This window comes from Jaculus jaculus, chromosome X (genome assembly GCF_020740685.1).
Source record: "Jaculus jaculus isolate mJacJac1 chromosome X, mJacJac1.mat.Y.cur, whole genome shotgun sequence".
NCBI lineage: Eukaryota > Metazoa > Chordata > Mammalia > Rodentia > Dipodidae > Jaculus > Jaculus jaculus.
Genome location: NC_059125.1, coordinates 125,677,725 through 125,699,825, shown reverse-complemented (window position 1 = coordinate 125,699,825; position 22,101 = coordinate 125,677,725). Strand labels below are relative to the sequence as shown.

General features: G+C 37.9%; 1 protein-coding gene across 7 annotated transcripts in view; it reads left to right on the top strand.

The window, feature by feature from the left end:
• Positions 1 to 22,101, top strand: part of Smarca1 (SWI/SNF related, matrix associated, actin dependent regulator of chromatin, subfamily a, member 1) — an 88,063-nt gene that overhangs the window by 24,411 nt on the left and 41,551 nt on the right. For all 7 annotated transcript variants that reach the window (XM_004653949.3, XM_045140231.1, XM_045140229.1 and 4 more), the window contains 6 exons: positions 2,088 to 2,314; positions 4,560 to 4,681; positions 8,948 to 9,100; positions 10,903 to 11,035; positions 11,932 to 12,080; positions 15,430 to 15,549. In XM_004653949.3, coding sequence (XP_004654006.3) covers positions 2,088 to 2,314; positions 4,560 to 4,681; positions 8,948 to 9,100; positions 10,903 to 11,035; positions 11,932 to 12,080; positions 15,430 to 15,549 — 904 coding nt within the window. The remainder of the gene's footprint in view (positions 1 to 2,087; positions 2,315 to 4,559; positions 4,682 to 8,947; positions 9,101 to 10,902; positions 11,036 to 11,931; positions 12,081 to 15,429; positions 15,550 to 22,101) is intronic.

Genomic DNA, 22,101 nt, shown 5'->3' with positions numbered 1-22,101 from the left:
GCTACTGTAGATTAGAGTTTATCTTAAGCTGGGCATGGTAACACATGCCTGTATTCTTAGCACTTTTGAGGTTGAGGCAAGAGGATTGCTCTTGAGGCTGGTCTGGACTTTAGAGATGGAACTTGCATTTGAAAATTGGTATATTTCTTGGAGTCGCATATAAGACCAGTATTGGCTTTGCTCTTTGCTAAGACCTTGAGTAAGTTGTTTAAACTTCTCTTTCCTTCCAGAATTTCCATCTTTAAGGTACGATTGCTATTAGTACATACTTCAGAGTGGTGAAAATTTAGTGAGGTGATTTGTATAAAGCCCTTGATGCAATGCCTGACACAGTACAAGGTGGTTGTTATCATAATTAAGTACTGTTATAAGTTAGATATATACATGTTTTTTGCACACACATGTGTGCATAGAGTATGTATGTGGTGAGTTGTGTATGATGTGTGATGTATGTTATATATGTGCAGATGTACATGTCTTGTGTGAGTGTGGAGGCCAAAAAAAAAATTGGGTGGCTTTTTAATGCTCATTTATTTATTTCTTTCCTTGAGATGGGGTCTGACTCAAACTGGAGCTGCTGTCCATCAGCAAGTCCCAGGAATTTTCTGGTCTATGACCCCTGTAAGCTGGGGTTACGAATGTGTGTGACTATGGCCAGATTTTTTTTGTTCATTTATTTTTTTATTTATTTGAGAGTGACAGAGAGAGAAAGAGGCAGATCGAGGGAGAGAGAGAATGGGTGCACCAGGGCTTCCAGCCACTGCAAACGAACTTCAGACGCGTGCGCCCCCTTGTGCATCTGGCTAACGTGGGACCTGGAGAATCGAGCCTTGAACCGGGGTCCTTAGGCTTCACAGGCAAGCGCTTAACCGCTAAGCCATTTCTCCAGCCCTATGGCGAGCTTTTTGTACTAGCTTTGGGGAGATGAACTTGGTGATCTCCAGCCCGAGAAGCCCTTCATGTTCAAGTGGCAAGCACTCTTGATCACTGAGAAATCTGCCCAGTCCTGCATAGGTCTTTATTTGCCTTAATGAAGTTCAAGACAAGATAATGAAAAATATTCATAGAATCAGAAAACATAAAAATGAACTCATGTGAAGACACATAAAGAATTGAAATTGGGGCTGGAGAGATGGATTAGTGGTTAAGGTGTTTGCCTGAGAAGCCTAAGGATCCAGGTTCAATTCTCCAGGTCCCATGTAAGCCAGATGCATGTGGTGGCGCATACGTCTGGAATTTGTTTGCAGTGGCTAGGGACCCTGGCACACCCATTCTCACTCACTCTTTCTCTCTCCCTCTCTCTGTCTCTAATAAATAAATTAATTAATTTTAAAAAAAACATTGAGATTGCTTTTAGCTCAAATATCTTTTAGCTCAAACTGGTAAAAGATTAAATGGCATTTTTCAGCAAATTCCATAGTTTTGGATAACTGCCAGATATAATTATTAGCTGATGGTGAGTTATTATTAGTATTATTAGTAATGGAAAAAAACACAGGTCTGTAAACAACATACAAATAGGCAAGATGCAAGTTAAAATGTTTTACTGCCTTAGTTTTATACGTAATGTCTCAAATCGTTGTTTTGGGTGTGTGTGTGTCTATGTGCACATGCATGTATGTACTATGATAAGCATGTGGTGGAAGACAACTGGATGACCATCCTTGTCTTCCACCTTGGTTGAGGTAGGGTTTCTCATTTGAGGTAGCTGTCCTGAAAACTTTCAAGCGGTTATCTCCACCTCACTTATTGCCACGGAAGATGCACTGGGATTACAGATGCTGGTGCCTCAGCATCCAGCTTTACGTGGGTTCTGGGGATCTGAACCCAGGTGTTCACACTTGCATGGCAAACATTTTATCCACTGAGAAATCTCCCCTGCCATTAAATCCTTTTTTGAAAAATTATCTTTTGGGATCAAACCTAGGGATGAGCTCTATCATTTAGCTTCATCTCCAGCTCTCATGTTAAATATTTGTTTATTTTATTTATACCTTTTTAGGAATCCAGTCTTATCAGCAAAGGACATTTATTTGTGACATTAACTATTGTAAAAATTGATGGTGACTTATGGTTTAAAATTTCAGGTATACAAAAATCTTGATGAAAGATATTGATGTTTTAAATTCTTCTGGTAAGATGGACAAGATGCGACTCTTAAACATTTTGATGCAGCTCCGAAAGTGTTGTAATCATCCTTATCTGTTTGATGGTGCTGAGCCTGGTCCACCTTACACCACAGATGAGCATATTATCAGCAACAGTGGGAAAATGGTAGCTCTGGATAAACTGTTGGCCAGAATCAAAGAACAGGGTGAGTGATGAATTTTTAACTTAACATGTAATAAATTCATATTAATAATTTGAGTATGGACTAAATGTTCTATATTCATTCATTTCTGCAGTTAGCTGTCATTGTTGACTATTGACTATTTGCCAGGAATGAACCTGCAGGCTGGGGGTACAAAGCTAAATAGGACAGAGGTCACAGTGTAGTGAGGAGGAAGAGTTGTAGTTTATTGTGCTAGGTGGTCTGGTATGTTGAGAAGCTGGGAGTTGGGAATGTCAGTCCAGTAATGACAATTGAGGTGAGTGCTAGAGAATGTATATAGGAACGTGCCATAGTCAGAAAAGGAAAATGGACTTCTAAGGCAATGAAACAGGTTCCAAAGAAGGGAAGAGGGTGGGAGAGCTTGAGATATTTGAAATAGAGTGATGGTGAATCTGATAAAATGGGTAGTGCCAAATTATGGAAGGCCTTTAAACCATATATTAAGGAGTTTGGATTTAATTCTTTAATGTAATTTTTTTAAATTCATTTTAATTTCTTTTGGTTTTTCGAGGGAGGGTCTCACTGTAGCTCAGGCTGACCTGGAATTCACTATGTAATCTCAGGGTGGCCTTGAACTCACAGTGATCCTCTTACCTCTGCCTCACGAGTGCTGGGATTAAAGGAATGCACCTCCATGCCCAGCTAATATAATTTTTATATAACAAGTTATACTCTTTTATCCCCACATCTCTGTTCCTGTTTCCTCAAGGTGTTATTATATTCACTATGGGGTCTGAAGGCCTCAGTCAGTCCCTGTGGAGTAGCAGAGCGATCATGCCTCAGGGAATTCCTACCTACTGTTTAGCCCTCAAAGATCTTTCCACCCCCTCTTCCACAATGTTCCATGAGCCATGGCAGGCTTACCAGCCGTCTGATTTAGTGTTGAGTTCTCTGAACCCATCGATTTCTCCCACCCGCTATGTTCTGTCTGTTCCCTAGCCTCTCTCCCTATTTCTTCACTCTTCTGGTCTCATTTTAGTTTTATACCCAGATTACTGATACTACTGGCACTCATCTCCAATTGGTCCTAGTTAGGAACAACAGATGAGAGAGGACATGTGGCATTTTTCTTTCTGTGCCTATGTGACCTCACTTAGAATGATTTTTTCCCAACTCCATCCATTTTCCAGAAATTGTCATTTTTCCTTACTGTTGAGTGGAATTCCATTGTGTATATGTACTACATCATCATTGTCCATTCATCAGTAGATGGACATCTGAGCTCATTCCAGTTCCTAGCTATTGTGAATAGAACAGCAATAAACATGGGTGAGCAAGTATCTCTGTAGTAAGGAGTGGAGCTTTTAGAGGTATATGCTTATTTTCAAAACTATTTTTATTTATGTGTGTGTGTGTGAGAGAGAGAGAGAGAGCGAGCAAGAGAGAGCGAGCAAGAGGGTCAGGTCCTCTTGCCCCTCTTGTTATTGCAAAAGAACTCCAGATGCATGTGCCACTTTGTGTTCAACTTTTCATGGGTCCTGGGGAATTGAACCAGGACCTGCAGGCTTTCCAAGCAAGTGCTTTTAACCACTGAGCATCTCCCCAGCCTTATTTTTGTTTATTTATTTATTTTGGTTTTTCAAGGTAGGGTCTCACTCTAGCTCAGGCTGACCTGGAACTCACTCTGTAGTCTCAGGGTGACCTTGCACTCATGGTGATCCTCCTACCTCTGCCTCCCGAGTATTGGGATTAAAGGTGTGCATCACCATGACTGGCTCCCCAGCCTTATATTTTATTTTGAGTGTAGAAGGAGAGCTAGAGATGATTAGTTGATGACGAGTGATTTAATCAGAGTTGTGTTTTGGGAAGGTAACCATGGAAACAATATGGGGCATTAACTGAGAATGAGAGACAAGAACCAAGAGACTACTTGGGAGACAAAGATAAAGTAGGCTAGTTGGAGATTATGTGAATCTATCATTAATCCTTAGGACAAAGAAAAGGAAGGCTTTAAATCATTTTAGTAGTAGAGAACTTTTGAAGATCTCAAAAAAATCAGTGCATAATTTTGTATAGCATGCTTTAATGGTGCATGAATGTGCATGTAGTGGAATATTCATGTGCCATATATTTCTGTTGTATATACTATTTAATATTGCTTTTATGTACTTCAAGATAGTTTAAAATAATTAGTGGGTATATTAATTGCACAGAATAATGTGTTTCCTTCTGACATTTTCATACTTTGCACAAGTTGTATAACTTGATTTCTGGTGAAATGTTCCAGGTTCAAGGGTTCTCATTTTCAGCCAAATGACTCGTTTGCTGGATATTTTGGAGGATTATTGTATGTGGCGTGGTTATGAATATTGCCGGCTGGATGGACAAACCCCACATGAAGAAAGAGAGGTGAGGAGTTGAAAATAAAACAAGATTTCCAACATGAGTTCAATTAAACAAGTTTTTCATTATTAGATACCTTTGTGCTTTGGCCTTTTCACATTGATTTTCATTGGCATCAATGTCCAATGTGCATCTTCACCTTTCATTCCACTGGCTCTTTCCTTCTGTGCCCACACACACGTGCAGGCACACACGTGCACATGTGCACGTGGAGGATAGAGATCAATGTTGGGTGTTTCATTCATTTTCCACCTTGTTTTTTTAGACTCAGTCTCTTGTTGAACCTAGATCTCACCAATTTGGCTAGACTAGTTAGTCAGTGAGCCTTATGGATACAGTGTCTCCACCTCCCTAGTGATGGAATTTCAGACATACACCACCACACCCAGCATTTTACCTGGGCATTGGGGTGGCATACTCAGGTCCTCATGTTTATGCAGCAATCACATTACCCAATGAGTCATCTCCCCAGTCCCCATTCCACTGACTCTTTCCATGTTCCTCAAAGACCTGCTTATAAGAACACTATATGATTCCATCATTTAAAAAATTAACTTTTTATTGACAACCTCCATACATATAGACAACAAACCACAATCATAACCTCCTACCACTCTCCCTTTTCTCCCTCCCCTGTATCTGCTACACTGAACACTCTCTTCTTTTCAACCAGTCTTGCTTAAATTTTGATGTCAAAAATGTTATCTGCCTATTATTCAGGTCTTGTTTAGGTATCACTTTGGACCACTGTGAGGTGATGAATGCCATGGCCCCTTAGTATCTGGAAGACAGTGCTGCAAAACACTCTTTATCCACTGCTCTGTCTTATCCTTTTGATTACTGCCTCTTAACTTATCTGACTTGTGATTCTGTATCATTTTATTTTCTTTATTTGCCTCTTACAGTGGATCATTACCATTCGTGGAGATTAATTATGGTGATTTTGCTGGTTTGGAAGTAACTCTAATATTCATAAAGTGTAGTAATTTGTTCTGGGAATAATCTTTGCTGTATAGACCTTTTTAATATGACAATATATGTGTAGGTACTTATGAGTTTTGACACAAAAAATGGAGTGTGGAAATGAATGGGCTTAGTATATCTACCTAGCACCCAGCATCTTATTTACACACATAGATCTTTAGATTATTTACTACAAATGTCAGTGGGTCTAATGCACTTGAAACCCATTAAATTCAATTTGGGGGAAGGTTTTGCTAATTTTCCTCTTATTTTCAACAGTCGTTTCCTATAATCTTTGGCTCTGGTTTTAAGTTGATATTCATGCTTTAGGCAAAAAAAGATCATGATTTTACGGTACAGTAGGAAATGCACTGAGCTTGCTTTCACAAGACTAGAAAACCGGTGCCGCCAATTTCTAGTATATACAAGCCATTAAAATCTCTGATATTTCATGTTTTTAGTGGTATCATAAAGAGAAAATGATCATCTATACTCATTTCTGACAGTATTGTGAGAATCAGTGGATGTAATAGATACAAATGCAGTTTTAAACTCTTCAGAAAAGGCGCAGAAAGGAGGAAAAAGATGGTATGGGGATTGTGGCTCATGCATTATGGGGGTGGAGGATAGGCAATGTCTCTGTGAAAAATGTCCCAAGTTGTGGTTTTAACAATTTTTCCATCCCCTCTTCTGCAAAATTCCTTGAGCCATGCCGGGAGCATTTTAAGTTTATTTCAGTGACGGGCACTTAGGAGCCTCTGGATCTCTGGTTTGGTAGGGGTTGAGTGTCCTCAGCATCTTTCTCCATCACCCTTGTGCTGATAGTAGATTAACTAAGAACATAGCACTCTTGCTCATTTCTCCAATTCCTCTCTGGTTTCAGCTGGGGCCAGGGTGGAGAGCACTAGGTGGTTTATCTCCTTAGGTCCAGCTACTGTCTGAGAAAAAGAAGCAGATTCTCCAACGGAGAATGAAGTCAACACTGGTTAAATGGGATTACCACTATTAATTTAGAGAGAATTAAAAGGGTGTAGACCCTCTTATAGTCTAAGGTTAGTGGGAGTTGACAATGGAAAGCAGAATCATTATCTGGATGTGATTCTGACTTGTTTCCCAGTTCCAGATATGGTGTCCTTTCCACTGAGTGGATCTGTCAGCCAATCCAAGAGCAATTGATTACCTACCATGGTTGTGTGCCACTATTGCACTTGTGTGAGCATCAGGAAGACTTCCTCTTTCTCCACATCATTACCAATATTTGTTATCATTAAAAAATTTTTACTTATTTATTTATGAGAGATAAAGAGACTGAAATAAAGAGAGAATGGGCATCTCAGGACCTCTAGCCACTACATACGAACTCCAGACACATGTGCCCCCTTGTGCATCTGGTTTATGTGGGTCCTCAGGAATTGAAACCAGGTCCTTAGGCTTTGGAGGGCAATACCATAACCATTTCCCCAGTCCTGTTATCATTTTTTTTTTAAAGTTAGGGTCTCACTCTAGCTCAAACTGACCTGGCACTCACTGTGTAGTCCTAGGCTGGCCTCAAACTCACAGTTATCCTTCTACCTCTGCCTTCCAAGTTCTGGGATTAAAGGTGAGTAACATTATGCCTGGCTGGCTCATTTTTACATGGAAAGGAACTAACATTTGGTAAGCAGCAACTAGTTACTATAGGTTAGGCAACTTGAAGTCCAAATTGAATCCTCTCAGCACTCTGAGTATACTACTATTACAATTTTGTCCATGTGAAAGTGCTTCTCCATAAGTTTATGTGTTTTCCCAGAATCACAGATGTAATAAATGGTTGAATTGTGCTTACCCAGGCTTTTGCTTTCAAACCAGTGTGTCCCTTACTTCTCATGCTGCTTTTTATACTTCCCGCTTTCAAACTCTACCCACTGTGGCAGTGGGATTCACTTTCTGTGTCTAAGTACTTTGATCATGCCTGTCCATTCCTTTTATAAAAGGTAACACCTTTCATTTTGTGATTATGTAAGTAATATGAATGCTGAAGGAGATGTGAAAAATGAATTGTGTCTGGCCAATTTTTATGCATATTGAATAATTGATATCATACTAAGTATATGTGCTATTTATGAAATTTGGTATGCTGACACTTTTTACTTGGCATTATATTGTACTTTGTCAATGAAAACAATTTTTGTAAAAGTACTTTTGGGGAAATATTTAATCTTAAAGGATGTGTTATAAATAACAAATAACTTAGATTCTCTTATTTTTGATTACTTAGGTTGTTTCCAGTTTTTCACTATTATTAATAATGATAGAGTGAAAGTGATTATACATAAGCTTTGTGTATATGTCTCATTAGTGCCTTAGGATAAACTCCTAGAGGTGAAATTACTGCATCAATAAGTATGAATATTCTTAAGGCTGTTGGTGTATTTTGCATAATTGCTTACCAGAAAGGCTATACTTACACTGCTAGTAGCAACGTATGAGGGCTCTCTCATTCCTACATGCAAACATTGAGCATTATATTTTTTTAATCTTCAAAAGGTGAAATTTTGTTGTTTTAGAATGTATCTATTTGATTACTCTTGAGATTGAACACTATTCTGGTATTTTTATCCATTTGTTCTGTGAGTTGTTTGTTCACTTTGGTGCTTAATTTTCCACTGGAGTCTTAGTTTTTCTAATTAATTTGTATGTGACCCTTATAGAGAGGATACTGACATCATATTAATTTTTAAGATTAATTACTAAGCATTCTTGGAATTGCCTTGGTGATTTTCTTTATTACTTACCTGTTTTCTACCTTTTCACCATACTGATGTAAATATCTTTACTTTCCCCTTATCTATCACTCTTATTTCCATATCTAAACATTTTCTGTCTTGGTTGATCTCAGCTGTACTCTGCTTATCAATTCTTCACAAGCCAATGGGAATGATGTTGAAGTTTCTGACATTTTGTCCCTAGATATATTTCAGCTCTTAACCAATTATGACAGTCTTACTATGACTGTTAAAAGAATGTAAATAAATTTAAACTTAACTTGCTTAGTTAAATTTGTTTATATGATTGTTCTAAGTTTGTGTCTATAGGTATATGTTTTTAAAGATTATAAACAACATTTACAAAACATGTTTTCACACAGTATAGTATATAGAAATATTTCTAAAGATGGAAGAATAGTATAAAGCATATTTATAAAGAGTATTATATGTAAGGCATACAAAGATTTTTCTTTAGCACGTTAACTTTTTAAATAGTTTCTTAAGATTTGATAATATAATTATTTTTTTTGTCTTTTTATATTCCTTTTGTCAATTAAAAAAGGAGGCAATAGATGCCTTTAATGCTCCTAATAGTAGCAAATTCATCTTTATGCTGAGTACAAGAGCTGGAGGTCTCGGAATTAATTTGGCAAGTGCTGATGTCGTTATCCTATATGATTCAGACTGGAATCCACAGGTTGATCTTCAAGCTATGGTTAGTAATGCTTAATGATGCCAAGACTTTTTCATAGCTCAGAGTGCTACTGTTGTTTGTGTAACACCAAGGTAATGTATGATTAAAGGGAAACAATTTGGGGTGATTTTGCACATTAGAGGAGACTATTCTGGAAAGTGAAGTTGCTTATATTAATTACAGAAATAAAAAAGAAGAAAACAAATATACTCCAAATCTGAGTGTAATACTTATTGCCCAATTTTGTCTTTTTTTTGAAACAGAAATGTCAGGTTTTTTTTTTCCTATTTTTGAGGATTAAGAAGATGCACACACTTTACAAATATGCAACCTGTTGAAAAACTCAAATCTCATTTTTCTTAACAAGCACTGTAATTATAAGACAACAATTGGGGGTAGAAGCTAAAAATGTTAAAAAAAAGAAATTATTTTAGGAAAACATGCTGTTTAATAATATCATTTGAAAATAATTTTATATTTTTTTCAGGAAGCTATTTCTCTTACCTTTCTTCCTAATGCTCAAAGTATCATCTTTGAAATTTTGGTGTCATCTATTATCTCAATATGACTCCTGTTTAAAAACTACAATTTCAGAAGTAAAACAATGAAACCTTACTCTGCATTCACAAAAAAGCAAGCAAACAAACAAACAAAAATAGTGAGGCAATTACTTCTGGAACCATCATTTTTGAAGCAATTAAAACTCATATGCCAATGATTTACAAATCCTTACTTTTTAAAGGGAGAATGGATAGATATTGATCACTATGCTTTGGTAGAATTATCGATACCTTAGTGTGTTGTTGTACTGCCTGTTTGACACAGCTAAGTTTAGGAGTAAGCCCCAGTAAGTTAAAGTGTTACTTAACTGAGAAGCCTAATGGGGATAGTACTTGATTTCCTTAAAAGTGTTAAGCATATACAAATGGTTGTTCAGGAGTTCCTGAAGTTTAAATTTTCAAATATCTGTAGGGTATTGAACTGTTTTTTACTGGGCTCCAGTGTTTTACTTAGTGCAAAGCCTGTTTTGAACTTTATTTTTGAGATTTCCCCACCTCCTCTCTCTTCCTATTTGCCCTGTTGTTGTTTTTTTTTTTTTCGAGGTAGGGTCTCCCTCTAGCCCAGGCTGACCTGGAATTCACTATGTAGTCTCAGGGTGGCCTCAAACTCATATAGATCCTCCTCCCTCTGCCTCCCGAGTGCTGGGATTAAAGGCGTGGCCAACACACCTGGCTAGTTCCTGTTTTAAAACACCCTCCCCAGCTATTTGTATGTTGCTAGAAGTTGCCATCCACCACCTGTGTTAACTATTAACCACTGGACCAATTTTAGACCATTTTATAGTAAGGGTATTAAAATCCTGTTAATTTTTACAAACCTGAACTCTGTGTACCTGACTTGGTTTGGTAAGCACAAATAATTGCCTGATGATGAGATACAGCAGATTATTGCTGCTTTAAGGACCCTCCCCAACTACTGTGTTCTCTCATAAAACTCCTTTCAAGTCTGGAAGTTGTTTTGCTTAGTGGCTTAAAGTTACTTAGTAACTCAATCCAGAATGTTCAGCTCCTGTTCTCATCTTAAGCGGGCTTTGTTTTATGACCTTCTGGAAGTTTCCTACTAGTGCTTCAGTATACTTTCAGATTCCTTTGTTCCCAGGAGTCTTTGGATATTGTTAACATCTATCCTTCTCCTTTCACAAGTGGCAGGTCTAGACAGGTAAAGACCTAATTTTATTTTCAGAAAGTTATAGCAGTTGACCTCAGTAATTTCAAGTCTTACTCAGAGTGTCCAGTGCCTTATAGTTGAACTCTTTCCATTAGGATCGAGCACATCGCATTGGTCAAAAGAAGCCAGTACGAGTATTCCGTCTCATTACCGACAACACTGTTGAAGAGAGGATTGTAGAGAGAGCGGAGATAAAACTAAGACTTGATTCAATTGTTATACAACAAGGTATTTATATGCATAAGCTTAATGAGGTATTATTGTTTCCCAAAACAAAACCAGTTTTCTTCAAGGGAGATTATTGAAAACTCATAAAAAATTGGTTTTAAAAAATATTTAAAATCAGGCTGGAGTGATGGCTCAGTGGATAGTGTTTGCGACACAAATGCAAATTCCAATACCCAGAACCCACATAAAGGCAGACACTGTAATGCAAGTGTCTGCAAACCCAGCATGCCTAGGGTGAGAAGACAAGGCAGAGACAGGAGAATCTCCTGGAAGTTTGCAGGCCAGCTAGCCTTGTGAATGAGAGAACCTGCTTGCACAACAAGGTGGAAGGTAAGAGCTGACACCTGTGGTTGTCCTTTGAGTTCCACATGTGTGTACTGTGGCATGTTTGTGGCCATATGTAAATGCATGCACATACCATACACGCATACATGCACACACCAAAAAACTTGAAATCGTCTAATTTAAACCCTTGCATTTAATAACTGGAGTAGTTCACCATCAGTAGCTTATAATTGAATGCCAAGGGTATGAGTTTTGAAATACACGATGTTATTTAGCAGATAAATATCTGGTTTTAAAATCTTTAAACGTCTACTAGAACATGACTTTCCAACAGAGACGTTTAATCTGAAATACAAAGTTTGAACATGAAGAACTTGTTTCTGTCATCCTGGATTTTAACTGAAATTTTCAGAAGGAAATTCATAGTGAAATAGAAATTATGGTACAAGAAATATTGTAATATTGTAAGGTTTTTTTCATTAAAAATAACCTTAAATCTTACTGATTTTTCTTATAATGCTGCTTTATGTATGGTTCAATGCAATTGTATCTGGTTAGAATCATTATGCTGTGCTTTCTTTGAAATATAACTGTTTAATTTTTATGATTAGGAAGACTCATTGACCAACAATCTAATAAGTTGGCAAAAGAGGAAATGCTACAAATGATACGCCATGGAGCCACACATGTTTTTGCTTCTAAAGAAAGTGAGTTGACAGATGAAGACATTACAACTATTCTGGAAAGAGGGGAAAAGAAGGTTAGTTATAATAGTATTTTATTTCATGATGGATTGCTTTAAAATCAACATATTTCAGTACACATTTTGTATGTGCATTATATTCAATTACAGGTTTGTAATAACTCAAGTTGTCTCTAAGAACTTGCATATTTATTTTCAGACATAGATTAGGTTCTTTTTAATGGAAGAGAGACAGAGAGAGAGAATGGGTGCCACAGGGCTGCCTGCCACTGCAAATGAACTTCAGATGCATGTGCCACTTTGTGCATCTTGCTTTACATGGGTACTGGGGAATCGAACCCTGGTCATTAGGCTTTTCAGTCAAGTACCTTAACCACTGAAGCATTTCTCCAGCCCTTGATTACAGGTTTTAAGTTTATTTATTTATTTTTTGGTGAGAGACTAAGCACTGGCATTTAACATTAAGTGGCTTTCTATCGAATTAACAATACATTATTGCCAGGCGTGGTGGGGCACGCCTTTAATCCCAGCACTTGGGGGGCAGAGGTAGGTGGATCGCCATGAGTTTGAGGCCACCCTGAGACTACATAGTGAGTTCCAGGTCAGCCTGGACTAGAGTGAGACCCTACCTCAAAAAACCAAAAAAAAAAAAAAAAAAACTATTGAAAATGCTGTGCTTAAAACCAAGTATATTTTATATTTAATCACATGTATAAGGACTGGAGAAGAGAGAAGAGGGAGAGAGAGACAGCACGCCAGGGCATCTTGCTGCTGCAAATGAACTCCAGGTGCATGTGCAACTATGTGCGTCTGGCTTTACATGGGCACTGGGGAAATGAACCTGGCACTTTAGATTTTTCAGGCAGGTACCTAAACTGCTGAGCCATCTCTCCAACTCTGAATTTTATGATCGTTTTACTCCATATTAATGAACTAATTGAAATATTTTATAAAAATAGCAGTTAATATTGAATCATTTGTTAAAGTATCATACAGTAAAAAGTAAATACTGTAGTGTATTTTCGTGCTTAATATACATTTTCCACAAATCATGGGTAATTTTAAACCTAAGGAAAGGTGGATAAGTGCATGTAAGTCCCTAGTAAAATGAACTTCCAGGTATTTATCACCCATCATAGTCCTAATTCATTTTCTCCTTTCCTTGATTATGCTTTACCTGTCAATATTTCATTATGTCTAACACTTAAGAACTCTTTTCACAAACATAATCATCAGAGATTTACTCCATCGGAAACCTCTCAGATTTTTAAAAAACTAATAAATCTCTAATAACTACCTCAAACTGTCATTTTATAAATAGTTATATTTCAAAAAAATATTTTTAAAAGCAGTGCAGATAAGATCTACACATTGCCACTGGTTTAAGTTATATGTAGATCATAGACTTTCCTTCCATTTAAATATTACCTTCCTAATTTATTGGGTGAAGAAACTGGGTTGTGTTTCTTTTGAATTACTTTGGTGTGAATTTTGCTGATTCCATAACCATGGTGGTTTTGAGAAGGATCACTGTTATGTTAGATAATTTTTATGTTCTTATAATAAGATACTTGAAACTGAGCACTTTATAAGGAAAAAAGGCTCATTTGGCTCTCAGTTTTGGAAGTCTAAAAGCATGTTGCTGGCATTAGCTTCTAGTGAGGGCCACGTGGAAGGATAGTATCACATGGCAGGAGCCAATGAGAAAGAGGAGTAAGAAAGAAATGACATAGAGAATGAAGAAGCAAGAGAGCAAGTAGAGGAAGCCAACCTGGTTTTATAATAACCCACTGCCATGGTAATGGACTTAATCCCACAAGAACTATAGTGTATTCCTATGGACCTAACTCATTCCTGATAGAAAAGCTGTAATTGTTGTTAAAGACATAATCATCTTCTTAAGACTCTACCATAATATCCCATTTACATTAGAGGCCAAGCTTGTGACACATTAACTTTGGAGGAATAAAATGTATCTAAACTATAGCAAAATATTTACTGCAAATTGGTTGAATTTATTTTTCACAATACTTTTGTTTTAGAGGATATATCCTCCATTTTGAGCAGTCTTATCATATGTTATATATCAATATGGGAAATGCATTTTAGTTCAACTTTGTTTCTAATATAGCATTAACTATTGTCTCACTAAAAATGTTCATTAAGGGCTGGAGAGGTGGTTTAGCAGTTAAGGTGCTTGTCTACAAAGCCTAAGGAGCCATGTTTGACTCCCCAGATCCCATGTAAGCCAGACACATAAGTTGATGCACGCACAAGGCCATACATGCACACAAGATGGTACACAGGTCTGTTGTTCAACTGAAGTGGCTGGAGGCCCTGGCATGCCAATTCTCTCTCTCATGATAAAATTTTCTTAAAGATTCATTAAGAGGACCTGGAGAGATTGCTTAATGGTTAAAGATGCTTGCTTGCTAGCAAGCCTGCTGGCTCAAGTTCAACTCCTTGGCATCCATGTAAATCTAGACACAAAGTAGTACATAGTCTATGATTCCAACGCACCTATCATGATGACAGGCATACCCAGGAGAATCCTGAAGCTCATAGTGCTGGGCCACACGAAGTGAGGCAGCAAAAACTCAGTAGCAAGGGAGACCCTATCTCAAGGAGGGTGGAGGGAGAGGACAAACACTTTGAGGTTGTTTTCAGACTTTCATCTGTGGGCCGTGGCACAAACATAATAAAAAATCTACAGAAGAAATTATAATGTGATAATATCTTCAGTGATAATGTTGTTTTAAAAAAAATCCAACTAGGCGGGCATGGTGGCTCATGCCTTTAATCTCAGCACTCAGGAGGCAGAGGTAGGATCTCTGAGAGTTCAAGGCCACCTGAGACTACATAGTGAATTCCAGGTCAGCCTGGGCTACAGTGAAACCCTACCCCGTAAAACCAAAAAAAAAAAAAAAAAATCCAACCAGCTGGGCATGGTGGTGCATGCCTTTAATGCCAGCACTCGAGAGGCAGAGGTAGGAGGATCACTGAGTTTGGGGCCAGTCTGAGACTACACAGTGAATCTCAGGTCAGCCTGGGCTAGAGTAAAACCCTACCTAGAACCCCACCACCACCAAAAAAAAAGTTCAAACGAAGATACTTGGGAAGCACTCAATATTTAAGAACCTGGGATGTTAATTTTATTTTAATTCTCCTATTCAGTGGACATCAATTTTAGTGCTTTGCCCATTCAGTATAAGTGCTCTACCACTGAGTTCCACTTAGAGTCCAGAGGTTCACTTTATATTAGAGTTTGATGCTAGCATTGCATTCTTACGGTGTATCTTAGCAGAATGGACATTTCATGTCAAACCTGGATTTTGAAAAGGTATAAAGTTCACATTTTACAAGTAATCAGGTGATGTGTTTCTCATTTCAATATATTCAACTTTAGACTGCAGAGATGAATGAACGCTTGCAGAAAATGGGAGAGTCTTCCCTAAGAAATTTTAGAATGGACCTTGAGCAAAGTTTGTACAAGTTTGAAGGAGAAGATTACAGAGAAAAACAGAAGGTAACTTTATACTCTCAATCATTAGACTCAGTTTTTCATTCCTTCCTGTAACAACTATAAAATAACATGAAGCTCTTATCTAGCACACTGTGTTGTGGGGGTGAAATCTGATGCAGGCCAAAAGACTTTATGCAAAGGGCTCTTTAACATCATCATTATCACCACCGTACCCCTTACCTGAAATATATGGGATGAGAAATAGTTCACATTTTAGAAGGTTTCTTTTTAGATATTGGAATGTTTAAATATACTTTATTGGTTGAACATCCCTGATCAGCAAGTCTGAAATGCTCCCAAACCGTTTCCTCTTAAGAGGCAGGGTAGGATTGAGATTGATTCCACATTCAAGCTGAAATCTCAGCCCAATTACTGATTCAGTTTTCTCACATGTCAAAGGGAGATTATAGTAGTTATATCAAAGAGTGACTTCCATAGTGAAATTAATTAATTATTATTATTATTTTTTGCTTTAAGAATTTTTTTGAGGTAGAGTTTCACACTAGCCCAGGCTGATCTGGAACTCACGATGTAGTCTCAGGATGGCCTTGAACTCATGGTGCTCCTCCTACTTCTGCCTCCCGAGTCCTGGAATTAAAGGTGTGCACTACAACATCTGGCATTGAAATTAGTTAATTCTTATAAAGTTGGATTGAACAATGCCTGACATTTAGTATGAACTAAATATGAGGAAGAATAGTATTATCAGAATTTTGTTGTCCCACAGGTATTGTTATATTTAGTCTCTTTTGAAAAAAAAAAACCCTGTAACATGCTTCTTGGATAGAAAAGTTGAAGGAATAAAGTTTTTAAAAAATTCTTAGAAAATTATGAATGTGTGTGTGTGTGTGTGTGTGTGTGTGTGTGAGAGAGAGAGAGAGAGAGAGAGAGAGAGAGAGAGAGAGAGAGAGAAAGGGACAGAATATAGGCATACCAGGGCCTCCTGCCACTGCAAACGAACTCCGAATGCATGTGCCACTTTGTGCATCTGGCTTTACATGGGTCCTAGGGAATCAAACCTGGGCCATCACACTTTGCAAGCAAGTGCCTTTAACCACTGAGCCATCTCCCCAGCCTGAGTTAAAGTTTTGTTTTGTTTAAACTGGGATTGTCTATATATTTTTTTTAAAAAATATTTTAATTGCTTATTTTAGAGATGGAGAGAGAGAGCGAAAACAAGTATGGACCCACTAGGGTCACCTACCCCTACAAATGAAGTCCAGATGCATGCACCACTGTGTGCATTTGGCTTTGTGTGGGTACTGGGGAATCAAACTCAGGCCATCAAACTTTGCAAGCAAGCACCTTTAAGTGCTAAGCCATCACTCCAGCCCAATATATAAAATTAAATTAGTATTTTATGCATATATGTATGTGAGAGAGGGAGAGAGATGGAGAAAAAGAGAGAGAGAGAGAGAGAGAAGGCACATGTGTCGTGGCATGTGCAGGTCAAAGGACAACCTTCAGGTTAGTCCTCACCTTCCACCTCATCTGAGGCAGGGTCTCTTGTTCACTGCTTCTTTCTCGAGCTTCTGGGAAATTCTCCTGTCTCTTCCTCCCTTCTCTCCTATCTCTGCCTCCCTTCTCACCTTAGGTGCACTGCGATTAAGAAGCCTGACACAGCTTCAAGATTTTATGTGGGGCCTGAAGATCTGAACTCAGGCCCTCAGTTGCAGGACAAGCACAGTACCTACGGAGCCATCTTCTCAGCCCAAGGCTGTAATTGTAAAGTGTTTTTTTTTTTTTTTTTTTTTTGTGGTGAAATAACTTTAGACTTACAAAATGTTTGCAAACATAGTATAGAATTCATATATATCATTCTCTCATCTCCCACTAATGTTAACAATTGATGTGTTAGTTTAATTATTGAATGTAGGGAATTATCATCATTTCTTTTCTCCCCCCTTAATGTCCCTTTCCCATTGCAGAGGATCCAATCTAGGACTCTACAATGTTATTAACTTTGGCTTTTGTGTGTCTTGTGGTGTGGCATGTGAGGTATATGCACGTCTCTGTAACCTTGCAGCACCTCATGCACTCACCTGAAGCAGGTGACACTCGGCTGCAGTGGCCGGAGCTGAACGGTGGGTGTCTGGCTCTATCGCTCTTCCGTCTGCACTTATTTGAGTTGGTGTCTGGTCACTGAGACCGGAACTTGCTGCTTTTCATGAGCCGAGGCTATTCCCTTGGTCTCCACTCCTCTTTGCAGGAATGGGGTTGCAGAAACACATGGCCATACCCAGGTGCTGATGGGAGATCTGGAGAGTTGAACTCAAGAGGTTTGAGGACTCCTCAGGGCCTCATGCTTGCGCAGGAAGCACTCTTAACTGCTGAGTCATCTCTCCAGCTCCTCCCACATGGTATTTTATTTTAAATAGACTTTAAAAAAATAATTTATTTTTTATTGACAACTTCCATGTTTGTAAACAATACCCCATGGTAATTCCCCCCCCCACTTTCCCCTTTGAAACTCCACCCTCCATCATATCACCACCCCCTCTCAATCAGTCTCTCTTTTTTTTTTTTTTTGTTGTTGTTGTTATTTTGTTTTTCAAGGTAGGGTCTCGCTCTAGCTCAGGCTGACCTGGAATTCACTATGTAGTCTCAGGGTGGCCTTGAACTCATGGTGATCCTCCTACCTCTGCCTCCCAAGTGCTGGGATTAAAGGTGTGTGCCACCATGCCTGGTTCTCTTTTATTTTGATGTCATGAACTTTTCCCCCTATTATAATGGTTTTGTGTAGGTAGTGTCAGGCACTGTGTTTGTCACGTGTATGACTGTTTGGTGTAAATGTGTGTGGATTATGTGTTTGCTGGTCTGCATACATGTGTGTGCCTGTGCACATGAGGGCCAGCGGTCGCCATTGGGTGTCTCACTCCTGCACCTCCTTAGTTGCTCTTCATCTTTTTTTTTTTTTTTTTTTTTTTTTTTTTTTTTGAGAGAGAGGAACTCTCACTGAACTTAGAGAGTTCACCTGTAATTCCTAGGGATCTACCTGTTTCTACTTCTTCAGTTTTAGGATTATAGATGTCTTCAGTTCATATTATCAGTGCATATATGATGATGCCAATATATCTTGTTATTGGTGATGTATATTTGATTACTTAGTAGATAGGATTTATATTTGCCGACTTTCTCTTTTATGAATTTAGTATTCTTCCTTTTGTAATTGATAAATATCTTGAGAGAGGATGCTTTCAATCTTTTCCTCACTGGTCTTAGCATCTCTTGGTGTAGCTATTATTATTACATTTGTTTAAGGGAAAATTTGGATTTTCCTTGTCCTATCTATATTTGTTACTTGAGATTCTTCTGTAAGTAGCTATTCCTTCTCCCCCACTTATTCACATTCTCATTTATTTATATAGTTATAGACATATATGTTTGTTTTTGAGTTATGATGCAATTACATTATGATTTTATTGCTTCATAAATTGTTCCATAAAACTTATATATTTCAAATGATATAAATGACTTATGAAAATAAAATGCTCATTTTTAGATCTTGATTTTACTGAAAAATGAGAGCTGAACCATTTTAGTTTGAAATTGCAGCAAATGTGCTGAAAATACTTTCTTGTTGTCATTGCTGTCTGATAGTTTTTGCTTCTTGACTTGCATTTGTCTGGTTGTTTTATCTGTAATCTTAATTCATATTGTTTATATTTTATCGTGCTAAGATGGAGGTGATGGCCTTTCTGTACAGGGTAGAAATTGTCTTCCTAATATGATTTTTAGATCTAATTATGTGATAAGAATTTTATTTATTTTACAATTATTCTTATGAGCTTATTGGTATTAAGAGTGTTTTATAAAGTGAAAAAATATTATTAGAGTCTAAATATCATTGGAGTGTTTCTTTTTTTTTTTTTTTTGCAATGCTGGGGATGAGACCCGGGGCAAATCCCTCATGCTGAGCACGTTCTGTATTACGGAGCTACAATCCTAGTCCCATCCACATTTTTAGAGTCAGTTTACTCTAGTAAAATACTTGTGTAAGTGTAATATAACAGATAGCCCTGTGCATCTGTGTCTGGAAAAATATTAATATAAAGATATAAGGGGCTGGAGAGATGGCTCAGCAGTTTAAGGTTCTTTCTCGCAAAGCCTAATGGCCTGGGCTTGATTCTCCGGTACCCATGTAAAGCCCGATGCACAAATGGATGTATACATCTAGAGTTTGTGGGGAGTAGCAGGAAACCCTAGTATGCCTATATGCTCTTTCTCAAATAAATAATATTTTGCCTCAAAGTCATTCAAAAAATTTATAGAGAAATTATAATTATTATGATTTTTTTAGTTTTTATAATGAGTATCTAATATTAACAATAACAACCAAAATCAGAATTTTGAATATTCTTTTTTTTTAATTAATTAATTTATTTATTTGAGAGCGACAGAGAAATATAGAGAATGGACGCGCCAGGGCTTCCAGCCTCTGCAAACGAACTCCAGACGTGTGTGCCTCCTTGTGCATCTGGCTAACGTGGGACCTGGGGAACCGAGCCTCAAACTGGGGTCCTTAGGCTTCACAGGCAAGCGCTTAACCACTAAGCCATCTCTCCAGCCCTTGAATATTCTTAATTGAGATTATATATTTTATTTCTGTCTACTCACATTTTGTAGATGACAAGTTCTTAAATCAAGGTCATAGTTTATAAAAAGACTTGAAAATCTGAAGGCATATCATTTATAAATCATAGGAATTACTTATTATCACAGATTTTCATATATTCTTTTTTGAATCAATTATGTTATTGTCCTGCCATATCTGGTAAATTAAATCATGGTGGTTGACTTACTCCCTAGTAAATTAACTTGAATAAGTTAGTATTACTACACAATTGTCATAAAAAATTCAGCATGATTTATCCTGTTCTTGAAAGTTTGGGAAAGTTAGACATTTCAAATTTGAGCACCTAGGCTTTCAAACAAATATATATTAAATACCTAAATACATTACTTTTAGGAAGTTAGTTTCAACCATCATTGATTTTTAGTCCAACTCAGAATTATAAAATATAGACTATTATAAAACATTTTTCATTATTGTTACTTCAAAATCCATACATGACAAAAAGTTAAATTTGGGCTGGAGAGATGGCTTTAGAGGTTAAGGCACTTATCTTTGAAGCCTAAGGACCCAGGTTCAATTCCACAGTACCCATGTAAGCCAGATGCATATAGTGGCACATGCACCTGGAGTTCGTTTGCAGTGGGTAGAGGACCTGGTTTGACTATTCTCTGTCCCTCTGTCTCTGTCTCTCCCTCTTTCTCAAATAACTAAATAAAAATAACATATTTTTAAAAGCTAAATTTATCTCCCTCCCTCCTTATCTCTTTCCCCTGCCTCACTTCTTGTGTTAGGTACTGAACCCAGGGTCTTTTAGGTGCTAGACAAATGCCATACCGTTGATCTACATCCCTAGCCCTAGCTGTGGATATTTCTCATTTTACTTAAGATCACATTAGAAATTTCATACTGCATATCTCCTTAGAAAAGACCTTAAAGGTTTTTTTTTTTATGTAATCTTCCTGTACTTAAGAATCTCACAACAGGGCTGGAGAGATGGCTTAGCGGTTAAGCGCTTGCCTGTGAAGCCTAAGGACCCCGGTTCGAGGCTCGGTTCCCCAGGTCCCACGTTAGCCAGATGCACAAGGGGGCGCACGCGTCTGGAGTTCGTTTGCAGAGGCTGGAAGCCCTGGCGCGCCCATTCTCTCTCTCTCCCTCTATCTGTCTTTCTCTCTGTGTCTGTCGCTCTCAAAGAAATAAATAAAAATTAAAAAAAAAATCTCACAACAGTGAAGACAGATAGCCAAATTTACTTATTTATTTGAGAGAAAGAGAGAGAGAGTGAGATAGAGAGAGAGAGAGAATGGGCATTCCAGGGCATCTTGTCACTATAAACAAAGTCCAGATTCATGTGCCACTTTGTGCACCTGACATTATGTGGGTACTGGGTAATCGAACCTGGGCCATAAGGCTTTGCAAACAAATGCCTTAACCAATGAGCAATCTCTCAAGTCCCCTTGGTGACCTACTTTTGCAGTTATTTTCATGTTGCTGAGACAAGTACCTGACCAGAAGCAGCTTATGGGAGGAAAGGGTTACTTCAGGTTTACAGAATCCAGAGGAAGTGTCATCATGGTGTCATCACTTCATACATCAATAGCAGAGAGACACCACCAACAGCCAGCAAATGTGAACAGCCAGAGCTCAATCTGCTCTTATCACACACAGCAGGACTGGCACTCTGAACACACCTTAGGGCTGGATGACAAGATCTACCCCTAGTGGCAACTCTTCCAGCAGGCTACTGAAGACTTAAATAGGAAGCTTAACCTTAATCAAAATCCCTGAGGCTATGGGGGGCATATATTCACATTCAAACCACCACACCTGCCCCCTTCAGAATAGTTCTTTTCACTGTTTTATAATCTCTGTTTCTCAGAAATTTGACTTAGATACTCATTGTTGAAAGAGATCATTTTATTTATCATGCATTCCTGATATTGGCTAGCAGGTAACAAAGTAGATATTTAATACATAGTTGT